Raw genomic sequence first — 26,372 nt, 5'->3', positions numbered from 1 at the left:
AACTGTATGTTGTTAATGCTTACAGATTTTAAAGAGTACCCCAACAATGACTGAAGCAACAAAAATTTAAAGGTCCATTAAATGGCATAACATATTTTCGACTGATAAATTTATGGTGGCCGAAAAATTCGGTACATCTCCAATATCAACTCACTTTTAGATTCCCATTGTTGCACATTTCTGCTGTGTGATTAGCTCTTAGGCCGTACTCACACTATTTACAGTTGCCTCGAACCGGGCCAAAGCACGCTTGTCCCCCGTACTGTCTCCCCCGACAGCCCGCACTCACATTACAATCGGGCCTGGGCACGCTTACATCATCAATGATGCGCAGGTAGTCAGTAGCGCTCTCGCTCAGCACATTGGAGATTTCTTCAGTTATGTCGTTTGGGATGCGGTGACACGCAGTCAGATATTTCACCAAACAGATCAGCTACTTTTGACGATCATAAACAATCATAAAGCTCTCGTGCTGCAGGAATGAGGAGGTTTGCTGAAGGCGCGCAGCTGTCGTGCAGTGAGGAGTTTGCGTCTTTAACAAACTACGGCAGTTTGCGTTCACTGAACAGTAAGAATGATTAATAAATCCAAATGAAACAGTCCCTTAAAAGTCACGTCTCGCTTTCAGTTTCGGGCTTTGCCATGTTTTGCACTCACACACAAGCGTACCCAACGGCCCAAGTGAACCGTGCTCAGGCACATCTCTTCCAACCAGGCCAGGGCCGGCAAAGTGAACCATGCTTGAGCCCTATTCTGCGTGCACACACTTCTCAAACAGGCCTGGGCACAGTTCGGATAGCATAGTGTGAGTAGGCCCTCAGATCAATATAAAAAGGTCCAGAGCTTATCATTGTTATTGAAACATGTTATCACTATTCGATATATTATCGTTTATCGGCCCAGTCCTACTCAAATTATGTAGTTAAAAAAAAACTACTGCCAAATAAATAGGACAGAAAAAATACTGTTATTAAATCACTTTTTTTCAGTTGTTTTCTTAAAATTGGCTTTTACAATCCCCGTATAAAAAAATAAATTTATACCAAATCATCATTATGCTCTAGAAATCAATTAGTAGTCCATCACTTACTAAAAAGAAGCTTACATTTTTATTAAAACTATTATTAAATAAAGCTTATTATTATTATTATTAATATATTTTTTGATATTTTTTTCTCTTCAGACTTCAGTTGTCACGATACAGAAATCTTAAAAACATCCATTACTCTCTAACATTTGAGCACCATTGAGTACGTTCTTAAACAGAGCTGATTTGCCATTGTGTTCACATGCTCAACAGAAATGACCGTGATTGACTGTGGTGGTCATCAGTTCACCAAACGCATCGCTGTTTACTGAGTGTATTATGTAGCGGATGCACCTCGCTACGCACATAAGATTAAGGATGACCGCTATTAAAAGAGATCACCTGGAGTCCCCATTCCTGCTCCCCAAGCGCACACACACAGGAGTTGTCAAAAGGGGTAACAGATTTATTAAACAAATATACCAGTATCAGAACCAGGGAACAAAAAGGCCAAACAGAACAGGCAGAGAACGCGTCCTTTGAGAATTGAGATGCTGCGTTCTTCCTGATGGTCAAGTGACCTTCATGCGTTTTAAATGGTAAATTATTTAAACATTACAGCATTCATACAACGATTTATTGTTTTTCCCCTCTTCAAAATATATACTTTGCATAAAAACATTATAAATATACCCTGCACAATATAAATAAAACAGATTTTAATACGAATTTCAGCAAACAAACACCCTTAATTTATTCCTTTATTAAGATGTTCATGGTGATCTTTACTTTCACCATTTCCTTTAGGGAAACTCCTGAGGTAAATAATTTTTATCTCTGAACTTTAATAATAAATCTAAATAAAATGCTGCGCTTCCCACCTCCAGTCGCAATGACTTCTGGGACTTCCAGAGCGAGTTCGGTGCTCAAGTCTGCATTGGTGCGTCCTTGATATCAAGAACACATCCGGGAAGTTTCACGCGTCCTCCGTACTTGCGGTCTTGAGTATTGAAACTGAACTTAGGCAGCTGATGATGACGTTGCACGAGAACACGAGGACGCAAGACCGATGAAGAACGCATATTCAGAAACAGCCAGAGTATCTCACCAAATGACTTTGAAACAGGGTTGTAGACAGGAAATAAACGATCAGCCACCGCTAATGCAAGTTACCGCCCTATTACCATATTTAACAGAGTATCTCACCAGATTACTTTGGAAAAAGGTTTCAGACAGAAATATATCACTGCCACACTGAGAACTCACACACTCCACAGCAAGGGGAAACAGGAAGAGAACTTGATGAGCAGCGCCAGCAGCGTGCTTTTATAACTGGCGCCGCCCTTCTTACAGCTGCACCTGATCTCCGCTCATGTGGAGAGAGAGAAAGAGACAGATAATAGAGGCTACAACATACATAGGAACAATACACACTAGCATTGTCAAAATAATGTTACTCAATATTAGAGCTGCACGATTCTGGCTAAAATGAGAATCGCAATTTTTTTTGCTTAAAATAAAGATCACGATTCTCTCACGATTCTGTAGATGTAAAATAAAGGTCTGGTAAAAACAAACATATGGCACAACATCGATAATAACCCACATAGCAAAATTTCTCTGGCCCAGCTCTGGCCCACACAATCAGGTTTTGCTTGGCCCACATGCCGCAGTGAATTATGGTACATGACAGGACCAAATCTGGCTTTCAGACAAGGGCCAAACATGGACCATATCTGGGCCAAGTCTCAGCCAAGTTAATAACTCATAACTCGGCCTGAACTGGGCCAGATAGGTTGGTGTGTCACGATTGCAATGAAATTGATAAACCCATGGAGTGATGCGCTTTAGGCACACTATGGGCACGCTTTTTCTCAAAGTGACCTGATTGGTAGAATTTTTTTTCTTTACTCAAAAATGATTTTAGTGTATTTTAAATGTGGGTCAAGACTGGCCAAACTCACATGGCCCACTTATCAAATTTTTAAATCTGGGCCAAATACTACATTTTTCATCTGGCCCAAATCTTGTGTGCAGCCTTAAAGACGGTGCCACCTCTGCCAAACCCGGGCCATGTTTGGCCCACATGCTGTATGCCAGTGCCGGATGAATGCCTGCTGTGCCAGCTCTATGCCAAATCTGGGCCAGAATTCTTTGCTACTAGGGAATGTTATGTGTAGGTCTACTGGTTTCTATAAATAATTCTATTCTACTTATAATGATTCTGATGTTGAATTATGTTTGAGATATATGCTTGCAATCTGTCATATTAGATCATTTTATTCACTGGTAAAATCAGACATTTGATTTTAAGTATCTACTATCATTGTGTAGAGCGCGCACGCGCCCTCTCTGTGATAACAGCTCACGGTCAGCAGCTCAAGTCACGTGTGATTTCCCGGCCGCAAAATCATCATTAAATTAAGACAAAAATAACATTTTAGGTGAATTATACCTTATAAATACTGTATGTAACTCATTCAACATCATTTGGAGGTGTCAATGTCACTGAGCAACGTGTGTGAAACAATGAAGAGACTCGTGCAGCCGCCTTTTCTTCTCTCCTGAACTTGAAAATATGATTGACAGAATCGTAGAAATGCTAGATTAAGATCGTCTAGGGAGTCGAATCGAGATCGCGATCTTATAACGATTAATTGTGCAGCTCTACTCAATATGTAACAAGAATGTAACCACAGATACAGGGACACTGGAGCGCTTTAAAGCGGTGATTCATCAGCGGATCGCTCGTATGTCAGCTTATAGACAATCCAGCTGATCAACGTGACTTTGAAATGCTCCAGTGTCCCTGCATCTGTGGTCACACTTAGTAAACAGTGGTGAGTTCGGTAAACTGATGACCTTCACAGCCAATCACAGTTATTTCTGTTGAGCATGTGAGCGCAATGGCAAATCAGTGCTGTTTTTAGAAACGCGCTCAAATGTTAACGGGAAATGGACGTTTTTAACATATTAGTATTGATTGGTATAGAATTCCGGTATCGTGACCACCCTACTTCGAACAATCAATTTTAGTGGCCTAAAATTTGATGCCTTCCTAAATACAATACAACAAAAATCGCTAAAGTTACGTATCAAAGGTATTATTTTTGGCTTTCCTCACTATTTCGGTTTGCTTTTCTGCTTGTTGCCAATCATTTTAGCTAGAAATGTGGTTGATGTGACACAGAACGACCCTATAGTATCTAGATCTGTCCGCATGACGAATATCTAACGTATGCCTTTTTAATCTTTTGGTTTCCTTTTACCCATTTTCATTTGCTGTTTGCTCGATCCCATGCTTCTGTTGCAGTTTGGTTGTTTGTGTGTTTCTCCCTCACCCCATTCTCATTTCATGACTCCATTATGTTCTGTTTGTTTTGCTTTAGTTTCCCTGATGGACCGATGGTCTAGACAGAAGCAGTTTGGTTTGGGACAGGGAGGTTTACTCTCGCAGGGCAAGACAGACAGAAAGAGGCTTCCAGGACGAGACGAGTGTAAGTTCACCTCTCTGTCTATACACATTGTCTGTACACTCTTTTATGGTACACTTCTCAATTCTCACTGCCTCTACTAATAACTTGATTTAGTTTAACGATTGTGTGCTGTTGGGGATGTTTTCATCCACTCTGGGGTGATTTTGAGTCTTAATTTGGCCACAAGTTTCTCTGTGTTTCAGTAAAAGGAATGATTTTTGATGGCAAATCTTATTTTGACACATATTTTGGAAAAATGCTTTGAAAATTTAACTCAACAATAAACTCTGGGCAAATTGACTACCCTTTCATTATGTTGGGGGCTGTTTTTTCCCCATTGACTTCCATTATAATCACACTTTTTGATTGCAAAGCCATGACTCTAAAATAGTCATGCATTCTTGATTGTTGGTGGTTTTCACTGTTGGGAAGAGGTACAATAATAATAATAATAATACCTTTTATTTTTAGGCGCCTTTCAAAGCACTCAAGGACACCTTACAGCAGATTACAAGTACATCATAAAAATACAAGCAGTAAAAATGACAATCAGCATAAAATTAAACCAGCAAATCATTAAAAGCTATCCTAAACAAAAACGTCTTTATCTGAGATTTAAAATTGGAAACAGAGTCCACCTGGCGAATGTGCAAAGGCAGGGAATTCCATAACTTTGGTGCTGTACAACTAAAAGCCCTGCCTCCAAATGACTTCATCTTAAAGTGTGGGACAGATAACAGTTCAGCAGAAGATGATCTCAGTGAGCGTGAAGGAGTGTACAATTGAAGAAGATCAGACAGATAGCGAGGGGCCAGGTTATGAAGAGCTTTGTATGTTAAGAGGAGGATTTTGTATTGTATGCGATAGTGAACAGGAAGCCAGTGCAGGTGAAAGAGAATTGGAGTTATGTGATCAGAAGTACGCGAGCAGGTAACTATCCTAGCCGCTGAATTCTGAATCAACTGTAGTCTATGAAGTTGTTTATCAGGAATACCAGAGAGAAGCGAGTTACAGTAATCAATCCGTGATGTAACCAAAGCATGAACAAGCACTTCAGTACTTTGTTGAGATAGTGAAGGGCGAAGTCTTGCAATGTTACGCAAATGAAAAAAGGCAGAACGTGAGATATTACTAATTTGAGAACTAAATGAGAGCATGCCATCCAGTATAACCCCAAGACTTTTCACGTGGGTTGAGAAATTGACTGGGGAGTTATCAACAAACAGGGTAAAAGATTGAGCTTTGGATAAAACAGATTTTGAGCCAACCAAGAGGGCTTCGGTTTTACTGGCATTTAACTTTATGAAATTATTAGTCATCCATTTATTAATCTCATTTAGACATTTGGTAAGGTCAGAAGGGGGGTGCGATGTTGTAGGTTTTGTGGAGATATAAACTTGTGTATCGTCTGCATAAAAATGAAAATGTATGCCAAAAGAACGAAATATATGACCTAAAGGTAGGATATAAATAATAAATAAAAGTGGCCCCAATACTGACCCTTGAGGAACACCATGAAGGACTGAAAAAGGATCATGAGTTACTTTTACTGTTGATCTACAGTTACAGTGCAAAAGAACCTTAGTTTCTGGCTTTTATATGGAGTGTAGTCAGTGTGTGAGAGAGTGTAAAACTTGGTTTATACACGACGCGTCAGCTTGTTCGCTTGAGTGCGCACGGCGAATTTGACGTCATTGCGGAGTTTGCGGAGGTTCGCTTTGGGTGCGCGTTGCATGATTTCAGCTGGCGGTGCGTCGGGCATTTTTTGAGACTCGAGCGAAGAGTGCACACGGCGCCGCAACAGCGATTTGAGTTGAATATGAACCACTTTGAAGAGATTTTATCTGAAACAGTACGACTATACACGCATCCTATGACTCGTGATCAGAGAGATAACCAGATAATCAATAACTCTTGGCTAGAAATTGCAACAGCCATGGGAAATAGAGTTTTTGTTAAAAGGTTTGGGAAAACCTGAAGAATAAGTTTATTAAAACCAAAAGATGCCATGGCAAAATGTACACAATTACAGAATATGTTTTTCCACCAGTCATAGGTTTTACACTGATGTATTTTGTTTAATTTTGTATTAAAAAGAATTTAATAGTTACAAAACTATAATGAAGTCACAAAATTATTTTTGGTAACTGGAAAGGAATACAATATACTGATGCCCTGTTTTTCTATATTGTTGATAATGGTCAGGAATGTTGGACCATCGCTGCCTTTTTAGCATAAGAATAGGACAGAAACTAGCCAGACAGTAATGTGTGAATTGTGGAACGGGCTAAATCTAAAAACATCTGTATTTTTTAGTAAGTGTGTTTTTTTTACTTTTATTTTTGCGATAATAAATCATTTATTTGTAGAGCAACTCATGTTCTGTTGTCATTAATATTTTAATACATTTTAGTAGGTTAACTGTCCGAGATCTGAACAAAAGCAAGTGATTACCAATAATTATTTGCTAGAAATAACAACAGCAGTGGGAAAGGAGGAAAGTTTATGTTAAAAAAAATTGGAAAAAAACCTGAGGGATAAGTTTGTTTATGCCAAACAAAATCATAGCAAAAGTGTAGACCCGGGTACACAATTACAGATTATGTTTTTACACCAGTCATAGCTTTTACACTAACGCATGTTATTGGATCGTATTTGTAATACATCTGTATTTTTTTTTAGCAAGTGTACTTTTTATTTTTTGCTTTTATCCCTGCCATAATAACATTATATTTGTAGAGCAACTCATGTTCTCTTGTGATTAATATTGTAAGAAACTTTAAAAGGTAAAACTGTCAGAGATATGGACAAAAGCAAGTGATGCATCAAAGTTTGATTAAAAAAAATCTTAAAGGTTATAAAAATGCTTATAATTATTAAAATAATTTATAAAAACAATACAAATAATTAGTTTAAAAATCTTGATCGACATTATGATATGACGTACTTCCGGAAAGTTCCTACTTCTCTGTTTATCCGTCTGATTTTAAGGTGGGTTTCTTTTGACCGGCCCCTGTCGCTTTAAAGAATATCACAATGGCGAACGCGGCGAGTATAAAAGCCTCGGCCGTTTCGCGAGGGGCGCACGCCGTCAGCGGAGGTGCGCGATGCGGCGCCAGGGGCGAGTATAATTCCAGCTTAAGATAGACCTATGCACACTTACCTTGATGTGTTTGAGAAAATCAATATAGGCAGCTCAGCTCTCAGAACATAGTAAACATAGTCATTGTATTTCTGCACACTATAATCTGCTGTTTTAATCAATTGAACTCAATATAAAACCAAAGACTATAGAATACACAAGACATGTCACTCGTATAGTTTTGAATGGGGAAAACTGTAACGGTCCATATGGTAAGTGATGCCCCACCTACTCCTCAGTTGCCAATCATTGATCGCAATAGACTGACGTTTCTCCAGGACCAGACGTGTGCTTTTACCGCAGTTTGGTGGCCAACAAACACACTGGAATCTGAGTGAATACTTGCTTCACAGACATAGGAAATGTATCCAAATAAAGCCTGAAACCTGTGCTTTTTTCACCTTTAATGTGCAGGACAGTGGAGGTTACAGACAGGAAAGTATTGGGAGCAGAGACAGGAGAAGGGTTGACAAAGGACCTCGAGCCGGGAATCAAACTGGGTTCGCTATTAGCACAACGGTGCTATATGTCAGCACACAGTAGCACCAGGGCTGGGCTGTATATCGGGTTCTGGGGATATATCAATACGATGCGGGATTATCCAATATCGTTCATATCGATATGGTTTGAGGCCACACATGCACATTCTGCACGAAACAGACCACTCCAAGGTCGCACGCGAACTCCACTTGGACAAATGTGCGCTTGCGCAAATGAATGATTCACTCCCTGAGTCATACAAAAGATTTGTTCAAAATGAATGAATCGTTCAAGAACGATCCATCACTGACGCGACATGAAGGAACATGCAGTGCTGGTGTTGTATCTAAATCTGACTCCCCTCGTGTGCACGCACATCACACAGCGCCTAGAGCTGTCACATTGGTTTATCAGATTTTTTTTTTTTGGTTTATTAACCTTTTATCGATCATTTCTTTCGCAATTGACATATACAATAAGCATACTTGCCTATATCGCCCAAGTCTTTTGCCTATATCGCCTAAGTATACTTGCCTTTATCGCCTAAGTATTTTGCCTAAGTACCACTAGGCATTTCGGAAACAACATTTTTGTGGTGTTGTAATCATGTGCATGCTCATTAGCTTGGGCAACCTAAAAATATGCCGATTTTGTTTGATTTGGACAATTTAGAAACAAATCATTTGAGACAGTTGTTGTTGGTGGTTATAAATATGAAATGTAATCATAAGCTTGGCAAACAGTTTCGGAGAATTTGACCGAGCATACTGCCTGAGAGGTGTTTTAAAGATGGTCGGCGAGTGAAATTACTTGCATTAAAGAGAATTTGATAAAAGCCAAAAAAACTTTTTTTTTTGCACAGGCCTATCTAAAGGGTTAATGCTGCCAACTGATGATCAACAGTAAAAATTAGGGGTGTCAAAACTAATTGTTTCTTCGTTGCACCGCAATGCAGATGCAGACAATTCAGTATCGGTTCAGTAATAATCATAACTGGTTATTATGTAGTGACGTCATTTATGTCATATGCGATCTGTCGCAAGGGAGGCGAGCGCGAGTATTTACAACGCTCCAACTACTTAAAGCTCACAAACTGCACAATTTAACTGTGTGTTTGCTGGATCAGTCTTTCACTGACATTTAAAGCAGAAGCCCCTATTTCACTGCGATTGAGAGAATGAAAGTACTCCATTTCTCTCTCACTCTCTCTCTCTCTCTCTCTCTCACACACACACACACACACACACTGTGGCCCATTTGACCTGCTGGCGTGACTTTTCTTCTCCTCTCGGCTGTTTTACTGCGTTACTTCTGGATACAGAAACATGGATCAGCTGTGATCGCCGCTGCCGCCTGCCGCTTATCAGCGTCACTCATCTTTGATGAGCGCAGCGCGCAAGAGCCAGTCGCAACCGTTTTTGTTAAGGGTGTGACCAATCAAAGGGGTGTAAGAGAACTAGACAAGGATCAGAAAGTTAGCGGGATATTTATATTTGTTTATATTATTTGCTAAATGCTCGTGTTGTTTAAAGGTACAGTTTATATGTCTGACTTTGTATTAAATGACAAAATTGTATTACAAATAATATATAAAAATAAATATATTCATACATTTTAATACAAGAACTGCTGCTGTGAAGAAAATAAAAAACTGTGTATGAAAAGCACCGTCAATGCACCGTGATGCACCGCGATATTGAATTGAACCGAATCGATGGCATGATAATCGTAACCGAACCTAACCGTGAGACTAGTGTAGGTTCACAGATCTAGTAAAAATGACACATTTAATGTCTTCTCAACAGGAAACCACCAACAATCAAGAATGCATGATTATATGCAAGGGCTATTCAATTGGCGACCCGCGGGCTGAGCTTGGCCCCCGAGGCAATTTGTTTCTGCTGTGCAAATAGTGTGACCAAGACATCAAAAATAAATTTAGTTCAGTCGAAAAACGGCAGCTATAGTTATGAAGTGACGTTTGTCTGTTTAATACAGCACGAGCTGCAGTTAAAGGCTGCGCAGAGCATGAGTCACCTGACATTAAGTGCGAGCAGCCGAAAAGATTTGGATACTTAATCGTAAAGGCTTCTCAATGCCACGTTTTTGTTGCGCTAGATTAAAGTTTCAAGCTTCTACATCAAGGCTAATACGCACGAACACTGGATTAACTTTAGCAGCAGGTCAGTCATTTAAATTTCGCATGTTTTCCGCACACAAGTTCGTTATTTCCAATGTTAGAATATATGTGTACCAACCGGAGAGATGCGCTCGTGCCTTCCAGACGGACCGAGTAGAAAACATCTCACGCCATAACGGTGAGAGTTGTGCGTGGCTTTCAGTGCAATGTAAACAAAAGATATGTTAGATGAATTATTACAAATTATTAAAATGATTATGTATGTACAAACGCAGAAGATAACAACAGTTTATTTAAATTCTTAGTTAATATATAGCTTTAATTAACATTAGACGGGATAACCGTGAAACCATGATTATTTTTCAGACTATATACTCGTACAACCAAAATCTATAATTAATGCATCGATAATTATTATGCAGTTCAAAACACAACATTTGTGAAATTGTCTGAATGTAGAAGAAGCCTACTTAAGCAATTCAGTTTTTGTTGTTCTTTGAAATACAACATTTGAATTTTTGTAAAAAAAAAACAAAAAACAAAAAAAAAAGCCTTTTGGACTATTGCACTGATATTATCAACCCAAGCTCATTCTGAAAATGTAGTCCTGTTGACGTTTCTGGAGACCACGAAATATCGCGCGGTAGGTACGTATGGCTGCATTTCATTTTTTTAAGCGAACGCTACGGGGCGGTGTGACGCCGTTTCCTTTCACGCTTGCTGGCTGACCACTTACCTCCATGTGGAGGGCTTTCCCGCCGCAATCAGTTTGTCCGGTCAGCTCATCGTGTGCGTCGGCGGACTTCAGATGCAGAGAGGAGGAGTTGACAAAGGTGTCCGGTTCGAGTCCGGGTAGAGCGGTTCCAGAAATCAGCTAAGACAAAAACAGAATCCAAAAAATAAAGCAAACGAGTTCATAACAGGGTGAGAACGTGGTGAAATTCGAAAACGTGGTAAAAAAAAAGACGGCTAGACGGCTTTTCTAAATTGTTGCTCGAGTTTAGGGAAGTGAGCGAAATATCACGAAATATCACAGGTTAATCGGTAAAACTGGTTGGGTTCAAGGAAGGAGAAGGGTGGGTCAACTGATTGGCCGGTCACGCAGTCAATTATTCAGTCAGTCAGACAGCGGCCTCTGGTGGGTTGACGCGAGAACAGCACTCGCGAGAGACGTTCGAGAAACGAAAAAGCATGCACAGGGGCCTTTCACGGATTAAAGGAAGGGTTGGATATTATGTAGTTTCAAAATACAATATATTAAAATTTTGATGTAGAAAAATACAAAGCGGCTGTCTTAAGGAGCAAAAATACAGCACATGGGCTCTTATATGCTGTTGTGTGATCACTCATATTGCAAGTCATATCTCTCCGGCCCTTCATTTGGAATGCTTTTCATGAACTGGCCCCCATGACAAACTAATTGAATAGCTCTGTTATATGCTGTCAAGGCTTTACAATCAAACAATGCCACTGTAATGAAAGTCAATAGGGCAAAAACAGCCCCTAACATAATGAAAGGGTAGTCAGTTTGAACAAAACACAATGGTTTAAAAATCAACTTTGCGCTCTGGAATTGAGAAGGAATGAGACACAATTTGTACTTTGAAGCTTTATCTCTCTGTGTGTTTGTCTGCTGATATGAACCAGTGGAAATGCTTTGATTTTTTTCTCCCGGTATTGCCCTGAAAGGATTTAGCAGGGAAACTCCTCACAAGCGTGCGTGTCTTTCATCTGAAATGAGTCTCACGTCTCTGTAATTCTGTGTGTTTAGAGTCTGGGAAGAATCTGTAGTTTTGCTATAGATTTATATTGTGGAGAGACAGAGATCAGTGCAGTTGGGAGGTTCATGATTATCTGTATTTCCTGCTTGTTTGCTATGTTTTGTAATTTTGTTTTAAGATGAGTTTCTTTTACAGAATGTTATGTGTTTAATATGTTTAAGTGGGATGCTGTAACATTTGGGTGAGACAGGTGTAATGTGTGCAACAGATCAAGGATGAGGCAGGAATCAACTCTCTATTTAAGCTTTTTACTCAATAGTTGAAACAATATGTAAAAGTGATAATGGAAAAAAAATAAAAATAAATAAACATTTACAATTATTATCTTTACCAGTTAAACTCTGCTGCTTTTTTGGGATTTCCGCCTGGATTTTGCCTACCCAAATTTAAAAGCTTCCCAAATCCACATGCAGAGGTGTGAATGCAAACATTTGGTATCAGTTTGAAGAAAACCCTTTGAATTTTCATAAAACACCATTGAAAGTGTTTAAAATAGTATATGTTGTCTGTGTTATAATAAACACCTTAAAAAGAGGCCCTTTTTGTATTTTTTTTATAATCTCAAATTTGAAAGTGTACCGTTTAGGTTCTGTGTGGTTTAGCTTGCTGTAATTAATTTTGATGGTTCCTGCACATGTCTGTAATCATAGGAAAAAAGAAAAATGTCTCTACCATAATCTATGCAAAAGTTATTGTTTTCCAACTGATGAGAGGTGCTGTACAAACCACAGGGACCGATCATTGTTTTCATATTTCACTATTCTTTTGTTTGATCAAACATAATTCACTGTTTGGACCACGTCAGACATATAAAAGGATTACTTATGCACATCACCTCAAAAACAGAGGAGAAATGGCCCCACGCGAACGTAGGGAGAACATGCAAACTCCACAAAGAAATGCCAACTGACCTAGCCGAGGCTCGAACCAGCAAACTTCTTGCTGTTAGGTGACAGTACCACCTACAACGCCACCGCGTCACCACAAAAGTCCCTTCATCAATCTGGGGTCGGAATGAACCGCCAATTTATCCAGCACGTTTTTTTTTGTTTTGTTTTTACATAGCGGATGCCCTTCTAGCCATAACCCATCTCTGGGAAACATCCACACACAACTCATTCACACTCATACACTATGGACAATTTAGCTTACCCAATTCACCTGTACCGCATGTCTTTGGACTGTGGGGGAAACCGGAGCACCCGAAGGAAACGCACGCGACCGTGGGGAGAACATGCAAATTCCACACCGAAACACCAACTGACCCAACAAAGGCTCGAACCAGCGACCTTCTTGCTGTGAGGCGACAGCACTTCCTACTGCGCCACTAAATCGCCACAATTGTAAAACAAATAAAAAAAATTTCCGTGAAAGAATTTGCAATGGTTTGAAGGAAAATTAAGTTTTTAACCATTCTTCTGGGGGAAAATCAACATTTTTGACTTTTCTGGCAGAAGTCGGGATCTTTCTTGGTTTCTTGTGCTCCCTACAGTTGAAAATACCCTCTTTGAGTTGCAAAATGCAGTTAAATAATCAGATAATGTTAATGAGTTTTCAATAACACATTCACATAAATGAGTTAACAGTGTTTTGGCAGTTAACTGTGTTTTGGAGCATCTTGCAATGTAAAAATAAGCTTTTTTGTCATTTCCTAATAAGCATAGTTTATTATTAGGTTATTCCTAGGTTATATTTGTAAATAAAGCTGATGTAAAAGCATTTCTAATGTTGAACTTTTATTTAGGCTACTGCTGAAAAAGACAGTTTTCACTGATACTGAATGTCTGTGTTTATTTAACTATTGATATTATACTAATATAGGTGATTAACTGCTGGCATAATGATGTGGATGATGTAACCTTACCGTTAGTAGTGAGGCAGTCAAAAACATTTCATTACTTTGCATTGTAACTAATGCACTTTTGAAAGATAATGTCACTTAGCCAGATTGCTTGCATTTCCACTTATATAAGAAAACAACTTATTGCGTTTGTAGCAACGTGTATTATCACTGTCCACTTAGGAAATGCAACCCGTTTGGTTTCACTTTGCAAGCCTACGAACTCCGCACACAGCAGAGAACTGTGAAGGTTTTTATACTTGATGCTCTCGCCGGAAACACGAGCATTTCTCATGTGAGTTTGCCAACTTTGCAGAAGAATATCAAATATCCTAATATAGAAAACGTTGATCAGTTAAATTATGCTCCTCTAAGTAATGTTTATTCAGCAATAATTCTCCAGTACCGATAGCAGAACTGTTAACGTCAGGGCTTATTGATACTTCGGTCTTTTATAATGTAGCACCGATACCGATAAAATACTGAGTTTCAGTACCCATCCCTTGCACCACCACATTTTGCAACATGCACTCCACACTTTTAAGGCTTTTTTTTTTATTATCGATTAAAGCAGGAAGCTGTTTGGATGTCATGAAAGCCAACATAACTGTAACCTGAGCCATTTCCATCTCATCCAGATCAATATCTGTGGCTCAGAGACTCATTCAGCTGGAAACAGAAAGCAGATAAGCTGACTGACTCGGTGTGTTTTAATGTTGGAGAGCTTTGTTTGACACTGGGCCTGAAGCTATTTTAAATGCAGACTCTGTAATATCTGGGTTCAGGCAGTATAGTTATTATCAGCTGTACATCAACATAAAGAGGCTTGTCTGTTTTGTTTGCATACAGTGAACATTGGCCATTAATCATCATAGTGCAGAAACATCCTACGCTCTCTGTAAATGGATGCAGTGTTATAATGGAAGCTGTGAAATATGTGATATACTGTGATTTCACACCCTTCATAGTTTATCCCCCTTCATAGTGTATGAGCAATGCAGAGATCACACAGCCTAAATGAAATCATGAAAAGCTTTTTTTTTGATTGTTTTGGTTTCTAAATGCATTCCAACTGAAGTAAAATAAAGTCAAAATATATATCTGTACAACAATTCTGTCTGGTTTTTGAATCTGGTTGGCTGAATATTTAAGTAATATCAGCAGCCTCTTTACCCTTTGTGTATTACTCCGCCCACATACAGCCAGCAACAAGCAGACAAACCATATATGGTAACTAACTCTTTAGCATTATCGCCACCTATTGAATTTCACAAATATGGTTTCCCATTTCAGTCATTATTATTATTATATCGCAACGATCATTTTAACATCTCTGCAGTTTCTGAACTCAAAAATTAAAATAATTGGTTAAAGACACTTATGACTTTATTCCTGTGTCCTTATACACAAAGAAAACAGACCGTCTAATTGTTGGATTAAGTGTAATAAACTAATTCAAGCTCTTAATATTATCATACTTGGTTTATTTATTTATTTATTTATTTATATATATATATATAGTTATAAACTGATTATCTTAACTGATTATAATTATAAGTTTATATATAAACTACTATCTTTGACTAAACTGTCACAGCTGTTATATATATATATATATATATATATATATATATATATATATATATATATATATATATATATATATGGCGCAAAAAGGGGGTATGCAGTATATGCGGCGCATAGGGGCGCCACACATGGGGGGGGGGCGCCATTGTGCCAAAACTATTTTTAAAATTATCCTTATTAAAAGTTTTAAATAATAAAAATAAATAAATATGTTTTGTTAAAAAACATTATTTTGCATTTTATACAAATATAACATTGTTATTGTTTAATTCAAAATCATTTAACACAATAACATGCAGTCACACAGCCTAGACTGTTCATGTAGATGTAACTGTTTAGATTTGTTTTTATTTTTATCAAAATAAACTGTCAAATCATACATAATGTCAAAAGTTATAAGGTTAATCTGAAAATTTGTCTTCATTTATTATTAATTAATTAATTTAATTATTAGTTTGCCAAAATAAGAGGGATCACACAAAATTTGAACCCGCATACCCCTCAGTAAATGTGTAGTTGTGCCCCTGTATGTATATATATATATATATATATATATATATATATATATATATATATATATATATATATATATATATATGTATATATATATGTATATATATATATATATATATATATATATATGTATATATATATATATATATATATATATAATTTTTTTTATTATTAATAGTTAATTTGTTCCTATTTGTTTCCTATTACTGTAGTATTAAATTACTATAGTATTAATTGTGGGAAATCATTAATTAAATGGTTCTTAGAAAATTAAGCTAATAAACACTATAAAATAGCTTGAGTAAATATTAATATAGTGTTATACATTTGTTACATGTAAAAAGATTTTTATTACATATAATGTATTATTGCCATAATTGCCTATATTAACTTGCTATTATTTCCTTCATCATAAATTATTCCATTAAAAATAATTAAACCTGTCCAAATGAGTTCATTCAGCAAGGCCAGGAAACGAGTATCTGCCATATTATTGTCAGATAATAATGGCTGATCAGCTATGATGACTGATAGAAAACTGTTCACTCTATTATATTGAATGGCGATCGGACACAATGCTCCCCATTCGGCCGTCTCAATCGCAATATTTGTGAAATGAAGTAAACACTATTGTTTATTGTGTACAATATTTATTAATCATATATATATATATATATATATATATATATATATATATATATATATATATATATATTTATATATATATATATATATATATATATATATATATATCAATGACGATGTTCAAAAAGATGGTAATAACATTAACATCCGTCGTAACCATATATGGTTTGCCTATATTGTGTGTCCTAGATTGTGTGTGCCTAAAACGTGTGTGGTTCTGCGGGCCTGCAGCTGGATATATCTCGACACTACAGACAAAGAGCATAGAATCACCAAGAGGCGATACTCTAGTGCAATTTGGGAAAAAGCCACTAGATGGCGAAGCGGCCATTTTGGAATGAAAACTCCAATAGAACAACAGCATATTATAAGTATGTAAAATAATCTATTAAAAGTGCTGATGATTGTCATAGTAAGTGATGTTTTTTTCATCTGTCAGAATGTATCTCAGCTTTAATGTGCTTTTTAAGTATAGAAATAAAAAACAAAGCAGCTGCTTGCCATCGCGACAGCAATAAGATCCAATGGACAGCTGATCGCTTTCACTCCAAAATGGCGGAATCCGGGGCTGTTACTGTGCGCTGCTGTTGCAATGGAACGTTCTATTGAGTGCCGCCTCTTGGCCATTCTAAGCTTTTTGCTACAGATCTAAAGTGTCATTAGAATCTTTAAAAGATGCTTGCTCAGCTGTTTAACTGTCAGCTTATGATTTGAATCCAACGTGGAAGAAAGTAGTTCCTCATACAAAAGGGTTTTTGAAACTCTCCAAATTTGATTTTGTTTTTATATACACAATTATGCAGTCAAACTGTTGTATAAACGCAATAACACACTCGTAGCAGGGATAGCAGTGTGATATTTTTTCCCTCATACACCAACGTAAATACTAATAATTTAGTTATTGAATTTTAAATAAGGCCAATGTAAAGGCCAAAGGCTTACGTTTTTCAGTTATAAAAGGCCTACCAACGTTTTGCTCTTATATTTTACATTAGGCTATTGTTTGTGCATAAACATATCTAGATATAGAAAAAAAACATACATTTTGTCTGAAAACAACATTTTTTGTCATCATTATCGCAAACTTATATGAGCGATAATATCATTAAATGTGGAGGGGGGCCTTACAATATTTTCAAGGGGAAAAGGGGGTCTCTGGCAAAAAAAGGTTGAGAACCACCGCTCTACAGAACAGACCAGTGTTATACAATGACTTGCCTAATTACTCTAATTTGCCTAATTAACTTAGTCAAGCCTTTAAATATAACTTTAAGCTGAATACTAGTATCTTGGAAAACATCTAGTCAAATATTATTTACTGTCATCATGGCAAAGATGAAATAAATCAGTTATTAGAAATTAGTCATTATAAAAAAATCTTCTATGCTTTTGAATAGAAATTGGGAAACAAATATAAAAGAATTCAAATTTAACTGGACGGCTAATAATTCTGGCTTCAGCTGTATGTGTGTGTAATAATGTTCTGATCTTCTGAACAGGTATATTCGCACCATGTATCTGGGCATCCAGAGCCGGCGGCAGAAGGAGCACAGGCGGCGTTTCTACTGGGCCATGATGTACGAGTACGCTGACGTCAACATGCTGCGTCTGCTCGAGACCTTTCTGGAAAGTGCCCCCCAACTGGTGCTACAACTCTGTATAATGATCCAGAAGAACCGGGCCGAGACCCTGCAGTGTGAGTATGAACCAGACCGCTAAATCACTGTTTATTTTAAATGTGGATTTTCAGTGCAAATAAATATCTTTTTAATCAGTTTTAAAATTATGATCAGAGATGTATAAAGTACTAGAGATCCAGACTTAATTGAAAGTACAAGTGCTCTATCAAAAAAGTGACTTGAGTAAAAGTTGAAGTGCTCTTTAAGCACCATACTTAAGTGGAAGTACTAAAGTATTCAACATTTTTGGTGCTTAAGTATTGCAAGTAGTTAAGTTCAAAATGTACTACTTAAGTACTGAAGGTAAAAGTACAAGTATTGTGTAATGGAGTTATTAAAGAAAGCAGTCAAAGACTCATATGGTTTTGTTTATTTTAAATATATTTTGTTGGGGCACGTGATTACACAGAACGAAAAGAAACATGGCTTACAATAACGTTTTTCTCTCACGCTTGACAGATCTGACAGATTATAACAGCTTTAACACTAAGGGTGTCACGATCCTCCAAATCCTCGATTCGATTACATTTTCGATTCTAAAGGCACGATTCGATTTTCGATTATGAATAATTAATTAATTAATAGCGAATTAATTATTAGTAGCCTACCGTTTAAACTACCTAAAAGGGTCTAAAAGGGTTGAGTTTATTTTCTTAATGAGTTATAGGTGTGTTTTGAGAATAAACCAATTAGAGTCTCATCTCCCATTCCCTTTAAGAGCCAGCTGTGTCGCGCCAAGAGCGCATTCGCTATTTACAGGACGCAAAGTAAGTCTAAGTGGAAAAAATGAGCATTTCACAAGCAAACAGTTAACAGTTAACAGAAAACTGTTAAACAGAGCATCTACTACGCACAGACATCAATTAGTCTATAAATAATTAATTTCGTTTGTTAAGCGCAAATATTCGTTTCAAAACTTTTTCTAAATTCAGTTCTAATTTCCAGCAAACGAATAAGTGAACAATAATAACGAAGTGTGCTCAAAAACCTGTTATATCCTAAAACACATGCTGTGCCCCATATGGTCTAAAACAGGGGTCACCAACCCTGTTCCTGGAGAGCTACCTTCCTGCAGAATTCAGTCCCAACCCTGATCAAACACACCTGAACCAATTAATAGTACCTAAAGCAGCACTTGATAATTACAAACAGGTGTGTTTGGTCAGGGTTGCAACTGAAATGTGCAGGAAGGTAGCTCTCCAGGAACAGGGTTGGTGACCCCTGCTCTAAAACCTGACAGGTGGGCAAATCTAAGCTTGTTTTTAATAAAACAAATATAAATATGGATATAATAAATAATACTGCTAATAATAATAACATTATACAAAAGCAAATTGTTATGAAGGAACTGAAAAAGCCTTCCAAGATGAAGAAGGCATAAAAGCAGTGGTTTTTCATGTTTATGTAGGCTAGAAAATAATATGTTTTGTAATATTTTAATCCTTTATATTTATATCCTATATCTATTCTTATTATATCCTATATATATCCTTAATATTTAACTTTTTTCATATGTAAAGATATTTGCCTGTTGCTCTCTTATTAAGCAGTGCGCCGGAGTTTAGACCAGGTTTGTTTTGGTCTAATATTAAATCTATTTTAGTTTATCAAAATAGCAACGCGTCAGCAGTGCGCCTCAGAACGCCTTCCTTTTTAGACCAGAACGCCTATGGGCGCACATATGAGCGCTAATGCATTTGCTATTTAAACAGCGTAGGGCAACGCCTCAAAACGACTCTTGCGCCAAGCTGAAACTAGCAAAAGACTATTGCGCCGCGCCTTGCGCCACACTGCGCCGGGTGTATGATAGGGCCCCTGGTGTCTCAGCTAACCGCTTCTGATTTGATCTCTGCAAGTGTACAGTGGTCAACATTTAAAGTTCATCATCAAATTTAATCTAAAGTTGTCCTAAAACTATTAAACAACACCCTTTCTTGACCTAGGACAATTTTGCAAAACATTTTTGATTCACTTCGAATGTGGACTACTGTATAACTGTACCAGTGTATTTTTAGGTATTCATTGAAGAGTGTTTCCACAGGTGTCTCCTCGGTTGCCTCTCTGCTCTCTCTGGCCTGGGTCCTGGCTTCATACCACAAGCTCCTGCGTGACTCCAGAGATGATAAAAAGAGCATGAGCTACAGGGGCGCGCTGATCCACATCTTCTGGAGACTCTTCACCATATCCTCACGGGTGCTCTCCTTCGCTCTCTTTGCCTCCATCTTCCACATCTACTTCGGCATCTTCGTAGTCGTGCACTGGTGCGCAATGGCGTTCTGGATCGTGCACGGAGGCACGGATTTCTGCATGTCCAAATGGGAGGAGGTGCTCTTCAACATGGTGGTGGGCATAGTCTACATCTTTTGCTGGTTCAACGTGAAGGAGGGTCGAACCCGCTACCGCATGGTCATCTACTACTTTGTGGTGCTCGCCGAAAACACGGTGCTTACTTGCTTGTGGTACGCCTACCGAGACCCAATCACCACGGACTCCTATGCAGTGCCGGTGCTCTGCGGAGTTTACCTAACCTTCGCCTCAGGGGTGGTTTTCATGGGTGTCTACTATGGGTTCCTTCATCCCATGGGACCTAAAATAAGGGTGCTAGCTAGCTCCTGTTGTGCTGAGCTTCTTTGGGGACTTCCTTTACCCCCTGAAGCCGAGCCTATGGCGCCCACTCCTGGTCCTCGGGCGTCTCAACCTACTCCCAGTCGGGCTTCCATGGTGGAGGACACCACAATGGACACCTGTCTGCCTGTATTTCAGGTGCGCTCGCCCGAGCCCACTACTCCCTTGGGCCGATACCGGCCGGAGGGACCTCTGATTAAAATCGACATGCCCAGGAAACGCTACCCAGCGTGGGACGCGCACTTTGTGGATAGGCGATTAAGAAGGACGATAAATATCCTCCAGTTCATCACGCCGGCGACTGTCGGGATCAGGTACAGGGACGGCCCGCTGCTCTACGAGCTCCTGCAGTACGAATCGTCCCTGTGATCTTCAATATCCCAGTTTAGTTTCAGATCTGCCACGTTTCTCAAAATGCATGCCATTTTGGTTTCTGTATAAGCGACAAGTGTAAGCATTAAGCATTGCACTTTTCTTTCTTTTACGTGAAAAGCCTCCAGAAGATGTGTATATATTTTGTATGTATATACTGTCTCTTTTTTAACAATATCTGTTTAGAGATATGTCCCCATGAAGGGATGTGTATGCTACATGGTGTTTACAGCCAGCGGAAACCATTACATTGGAAAAATGGAGATCGGTTGACCACATCAACACCGCCTTGTGTTTTGAACTTTTTTTTTACCTATTTTAATTTATTAACTAGTTAATTGTTAACTAGTATGTTATTTTCACAGCTGCGCAAGTCGATAATATCAGGCTACGTCTACACCATAGGTCTCAACAACACAATCTCACGGCAATTCGTAACTTTTTGATTTAGTGGCTAATTTGTATGAACACGTACGATCTAATTCGTACAATTTAGCGTTATTTGCTCATCCCCCAATGGGTTGGGTTAGGTGCCACGCCTCTTTTTTTAAAAATCGTACATTTTCGTACGACTGAACTCTGAATTAGCCACTATACTGGCAAAACGTAAAATACTTACGTTTTCTCGTGAGATCAGGCTGGTCTCAAACTTAATCCTTGAAGAGACAGAGCTCTGCACAGTTTTGCGTCTACTCAAACACACCTGATACACATAGTCGAGGTATTCAAAAGAGTCTTGAACACCTTGATTAGTTAAATGAACTGTGTTTGATTATGGTTGGGGTCAAGCTGTGCAGAGCTGCTGCCTTCCAGGAACTGAGTTCGAGACCTATGGTCCAAACTAATCCTAATATATTTGAAAAAAATGTGTTTTCTAAAAAGATCCATATCCACACTATCGTTTTCAAGTCTTTCTGGAAAATCGCTCATCCAGTCTGAGGGTGCTTTCACACCTTTTTTGTTTCCGTGGTTCACTTTCACACTGCAAAACCGTTTTTAAACGGACTAAAAGGGAAAACCATGTGCGAGTAAACTCTCCTCACATAGGTCAGAGTTTCAGGGTTTATTTTGCAGAGTCCCGCTCAGCTGTCCTGCGCCCTTATGACGATGAGCAATAAGACATCATAAGCAAGAAGTTGCGCTTTAATTTTAAATGGTGACACTCTCAGACATCGTCACCAGCTATAAATTAGAGGTAAGACTTTCTCATACAGAGCCGTGGCTAGAATTATGCATTATAGGCTTTACATTATAGAGAGAAATAAGAGATAAACCAAGATTGCAGTTCGGTCAGTTTTCCTAACAAATAAACAGCTCTTGTTAGTAGTTCAGCATGCTTTCACTTACGTATTTGACATCCAATGCATATTTACTGGTAGGAATGACATGTCACCCTACACTTAATTCATATGGCCGTATGCCTATTACATGTTTATAATACTCTGTGATATAGCCGGGGTCGGATTGCTTTGCTTTCTCACTACAATCGATCCGCTCCAGAGTTTGTTTCAATCGACATGAGACCATTCAGGCGATCTCGGATTGATTAACTTAGCGCAAATCTGAGCGCCATTGCTAGATTCACATATGCCAAACGAACCGCGCTAACTGAGGAAACGTGCCAGCTTTCTAAACAAAAATCTAGGTGTGAAAGCACCCTAAAACGACTGAAAACGCTTTTGTTCATGTGCTGCATGTTTGCAAAGATGTATGACGCTTTTACCTGCATCATATCTGCCTGCAGTTTATTTACTTTCCATCTCTTTGAAACATCACGCCAAAATGTCGCAACTGTGAAAGGCAATATGGAGCATGTACAAACTGACATTAATATTTGATAAAGCTGTCGGAATGGAAAGCATCAAAACATCTGCTTTACAGTGTCGTTCACCATGTAAGCTGAATTGGTCACCTGACTGCAACATGACTGAAAAGCATCGTTTTTGAAAGCCTCCTTTTTCACAGTCCACGAAGTTGACGAAAACGTATTAGTGTGGATATGGCCTCAGCTTGATGTTTATCAAACTTTACCTGCTGTAACCTTGACTATTACAAAGTAATCTCTTGACAGTTTGATACTTTGTAATTTAGTGGCTAATTCGTATTAATTTGTACAATCTCATTCGTACATTTTTAGTATGATTTGCTCATCCGCCAATGAGGGGTAGGTTAGGGATGGGGTTTGGGGCATTCCTCCTTTTAAAAACAATTATGTATGAATGAAATCGTATGGATTGATACGAACAAGCCAATACGTTAAATAGCTACGTTTGAATAAGTGGGTGTCCAATTCTGGTGATCTGCATCAGCAATGCAACAGAAATGAACATACACTCAAAACAATTTGTTAATATTTGAGGAAACTAGAGCGATTTGTCGCCCCTTTACACTGACCCCTGCTGGCAAGAATCTACTTCCTCTCAGATAAAATCCAAGTGGCATTCATTGTCTATTTGCCTTAAAATCTATATTTAGCTTGTTAATGTGTCTTGATTATTGTATTCGTTAGTTGTTTTTTTAATTTTTTTATTTTAAGAAATACCTCATTGACTCTGTATAGCACAGTTCAAACCCATCAAACCCTTTGCACAATACTTAAGGTTAATATAAACCATGCACTGAGATCTGTACAGTTTATTGGGAATCATTGGGATTAAAGCACATGACATGCAGGCGGTTTTTGAAGGACTGTTTTGTACGTCGAATAGCACACTGAATTGATGACTTTTCTTTTTTTTTTTTTGGCTGTGTTCACACTGATAGCCAAATCTGATTTCCAATTTTAGTTCATCCAATTCCCCTATAGTGCATGTGTTTGTACTGTGGGGGAAACCGGAGCACCTGAAACCCACACCAACATGGTTAGAGTCCATAAAGAAATGCCAACTGGCCCAGCCGAGTCTCGAACCAGCAACCTTCTTGCTTTGAGGCGACAGTGCTAACCAGTGAGCCATCATTCCGCCAGTGTAAATTATTATACTTGATCAAATGTTGTGTTTTTAAATAATTTTCATTCAGTTTGATGAGACTATTCACACTCACACGTGAACAGAAAACAAATCAGATTTGGATCAGATTCAGTGTGAACATAACCTGTTTTATCATAGAAATAAGCACAAAAAAAACCCTTAACAAGGTGGCGTTGTATGAACGGTCCTCTCCATTATTTCAACCTCTTTTCGAGCATTTAGACTGCATCGCATATACCTGTTGTTCGTCAAGTGTCGTCATCCAAAATTCCAAGTAATAATAAACTTGCGAGGTGCAGAAATGTGGCCGCAGCTCTCTGAAGAACTCTGGCCCACATATGTTTTCCTATAATTGTCCGTTTTTTAATGTTTGATTTTAAGGTGCAACGAAGATGCTAAGCTAATGGCATTTGAAGTTATCTTTGCCTGAATATACCTGAGTATATTTACACAAGTAACCGCGGATTTTGCGATCGTCTTGAGAAGAGGATGAATATTGCCTCAACTGACAGGGCTTGAAAATAAAGGGCGAAAATAAAGCCAAATCACATCCTCTACTGTAACAATCTCTCTCTTTCTCTGGTATTGGTGCACCTGGCTGCCTGTCAAGCTCATGCTCCTTGCTGCTTATAGGGAAGCGTTTATTTTTCAACACAAGTGTGGAATCAAGTTTTTTGGTGTTATACTTTGATATTTTTGATGATTTTGTCATGTGAAAATAGATCTTTATAATAATTAAAGGTGCTCAAATTATATAATAACTCTAAAAGTATAACCCCTATAGAAATATAACACACTTATAAATATCTTTAAAGCTGTGCGCACTTAAAGACACTTCAATTTCACCACTTTGTAATTTTTTTTTTTAATTGCACAGCAATATTAGTTGATAATTGTCAGCCAATCGGAATCAAGCATTCCACAGCTCAGTAGTAGGGATCTTAACATTATATCACAATATTTTCTGGTATTTATTCCAGTATTGATTGACAATTCATATCAAAAGTTCTGTATTTTTGGAGAAAACGGTTTTATTTTACAAAAAAAGGGTCTTCAACCCTGCTAAAAATGATTTCTTCTTTATTCTGTGATATTAAAACATTTGGTAACACCTTAGAATAATGGTACATTAGGTAATGTTAGGTATTTATGTGTTTACTAACATTAACAAAGTATGAATAATATTATAAAGAATTTATTAAAGATAGTTCAACAATGCATTATTAACATTAGTTAACTTAATGCACTCGGAGTAAACAAACTGTAACATTGATCGAGGTGACAACGGAGTTGAGGGTCCAAATGCAGTTTATTAACTCTCATGCAGGTAATGGTCAAAACAGGAACAAACAGTATCAAGAGAAAAATCCAAAATCGTCATCGTGGTCACAGGCAAAGAGGTCAATACAAGTGGCAAAACAACATAATTGGGAAACAAGGAAAAGGTCAGGAAACAAGGCAAGGCTAGACAAGAAAACGCTTTGTAATGCCACAGGATAACAAGACTCGGCACTGTGTGTGTGCAAGTTTGGTGTATAAATAGTCCAGGATATCAGTCCATGATGAGCTTTCAGCGTTGTGTACATAATCAGTGGTGATCTGGAACTGGTGTGTGAGTGAGGTGCCTGATGGGAAATGTAGTGGCAGAATTGTAGTTAGAGTGAGTGTTTCCAGCGGTCTACAAAGATTGTAGATTGCTGGTGATTGTAACACAATTTAACGTTGTTTAAAGTAAATAACATTAACTAACCCTAACAAAGGTGAATAAATATAGTAATAAATGTATTACTTAGAGTTTGTTAATTTTAGTAAATACAGTAACTAACATTAACTATTGTACCATTATTTTAAAGTGTTACCCTTTTGTGTTCACAAAAAATAGTTATTTTAAACACTGGTGTTATAAAATTAATTTAAAGTGAAAGTATGTCAGTAAATTCATCTTTGTAAACAGGCTCAAACATGTAACATATTTTAAATATTTCGCATTTACTACTGTAAAAACTAATTCTACAGACCAATTATAATTAATACAATAAGTCATTTTAATTTTATTGTGGGGAGAATTCTTTATCAGTATATTGCAAATGATGAGA

General features: G+C 37.9%; 1 protein-coding gene and 1 long non-coding RNA gene across 3 annotated transcripts in view; both read left to right on the top strand.

Moving 5' to 3' along the window:
- The window catches only part of xkr6a (XK related 6a), a 59,338-nt gene extending 37,600 nt beyond the window's left edge, over positions 1 to 21,738 (top strand). Inside the window, exons 2-4 of one of the 2 annotated variants that reach the window (XM_087290017.1) lie at positions 4,417 to 4,524; positions 18,131 to 18,327; positions 20,352 to 21,738. In XM_087290017.1, coding sequence (XP_087146143.1) covers positions 18,144 to 18,327; positions 20,352 to 21,304 — 1,137 coding nt within the window. In that variant the 5' untranslated portion in view covers positions 4,417 to 4,524; positions 18,131 to 18,143 and the 3' untranslated portion in view covers positions 21,305 to 21,738. The remainder of the gene's footprint in view (positions 1 to 4,416; positions 4,525 to 18,130; positions 18,328 to 20,351) is intronic. The other variant, XM_087290016.1, reaches the window with a different exon arrangement.
- LOC141378508 (uncharacterized) overlaps positions 1 to 26,372 on the top strand; it is an 842,893-nt gene that overhangs the window by 294,106 nt on the left and 522,415 nt on the right. The gene's annotated exons all lie outside the window — the stretch shown is intronic.

This window comes from Danio rerio, chromosome 17 (genome assembly GCF_052040795.2).
Source record: "Danio rerio strain M-AB ecotype USA chromosome 17, GRCz13ab, whole genome shotgun sequence".
Classification (NCBI taxonomy): Eukaryota; Metazoa; Chordata; class Actinopteri; order Cypriniformes; family Danionidae; genus Danio; species Danio rerio.
Note: the sequence above shows the minus strand (reverse complement) of the source record. Positions and strands in the feature narration are given on the sequence as shown.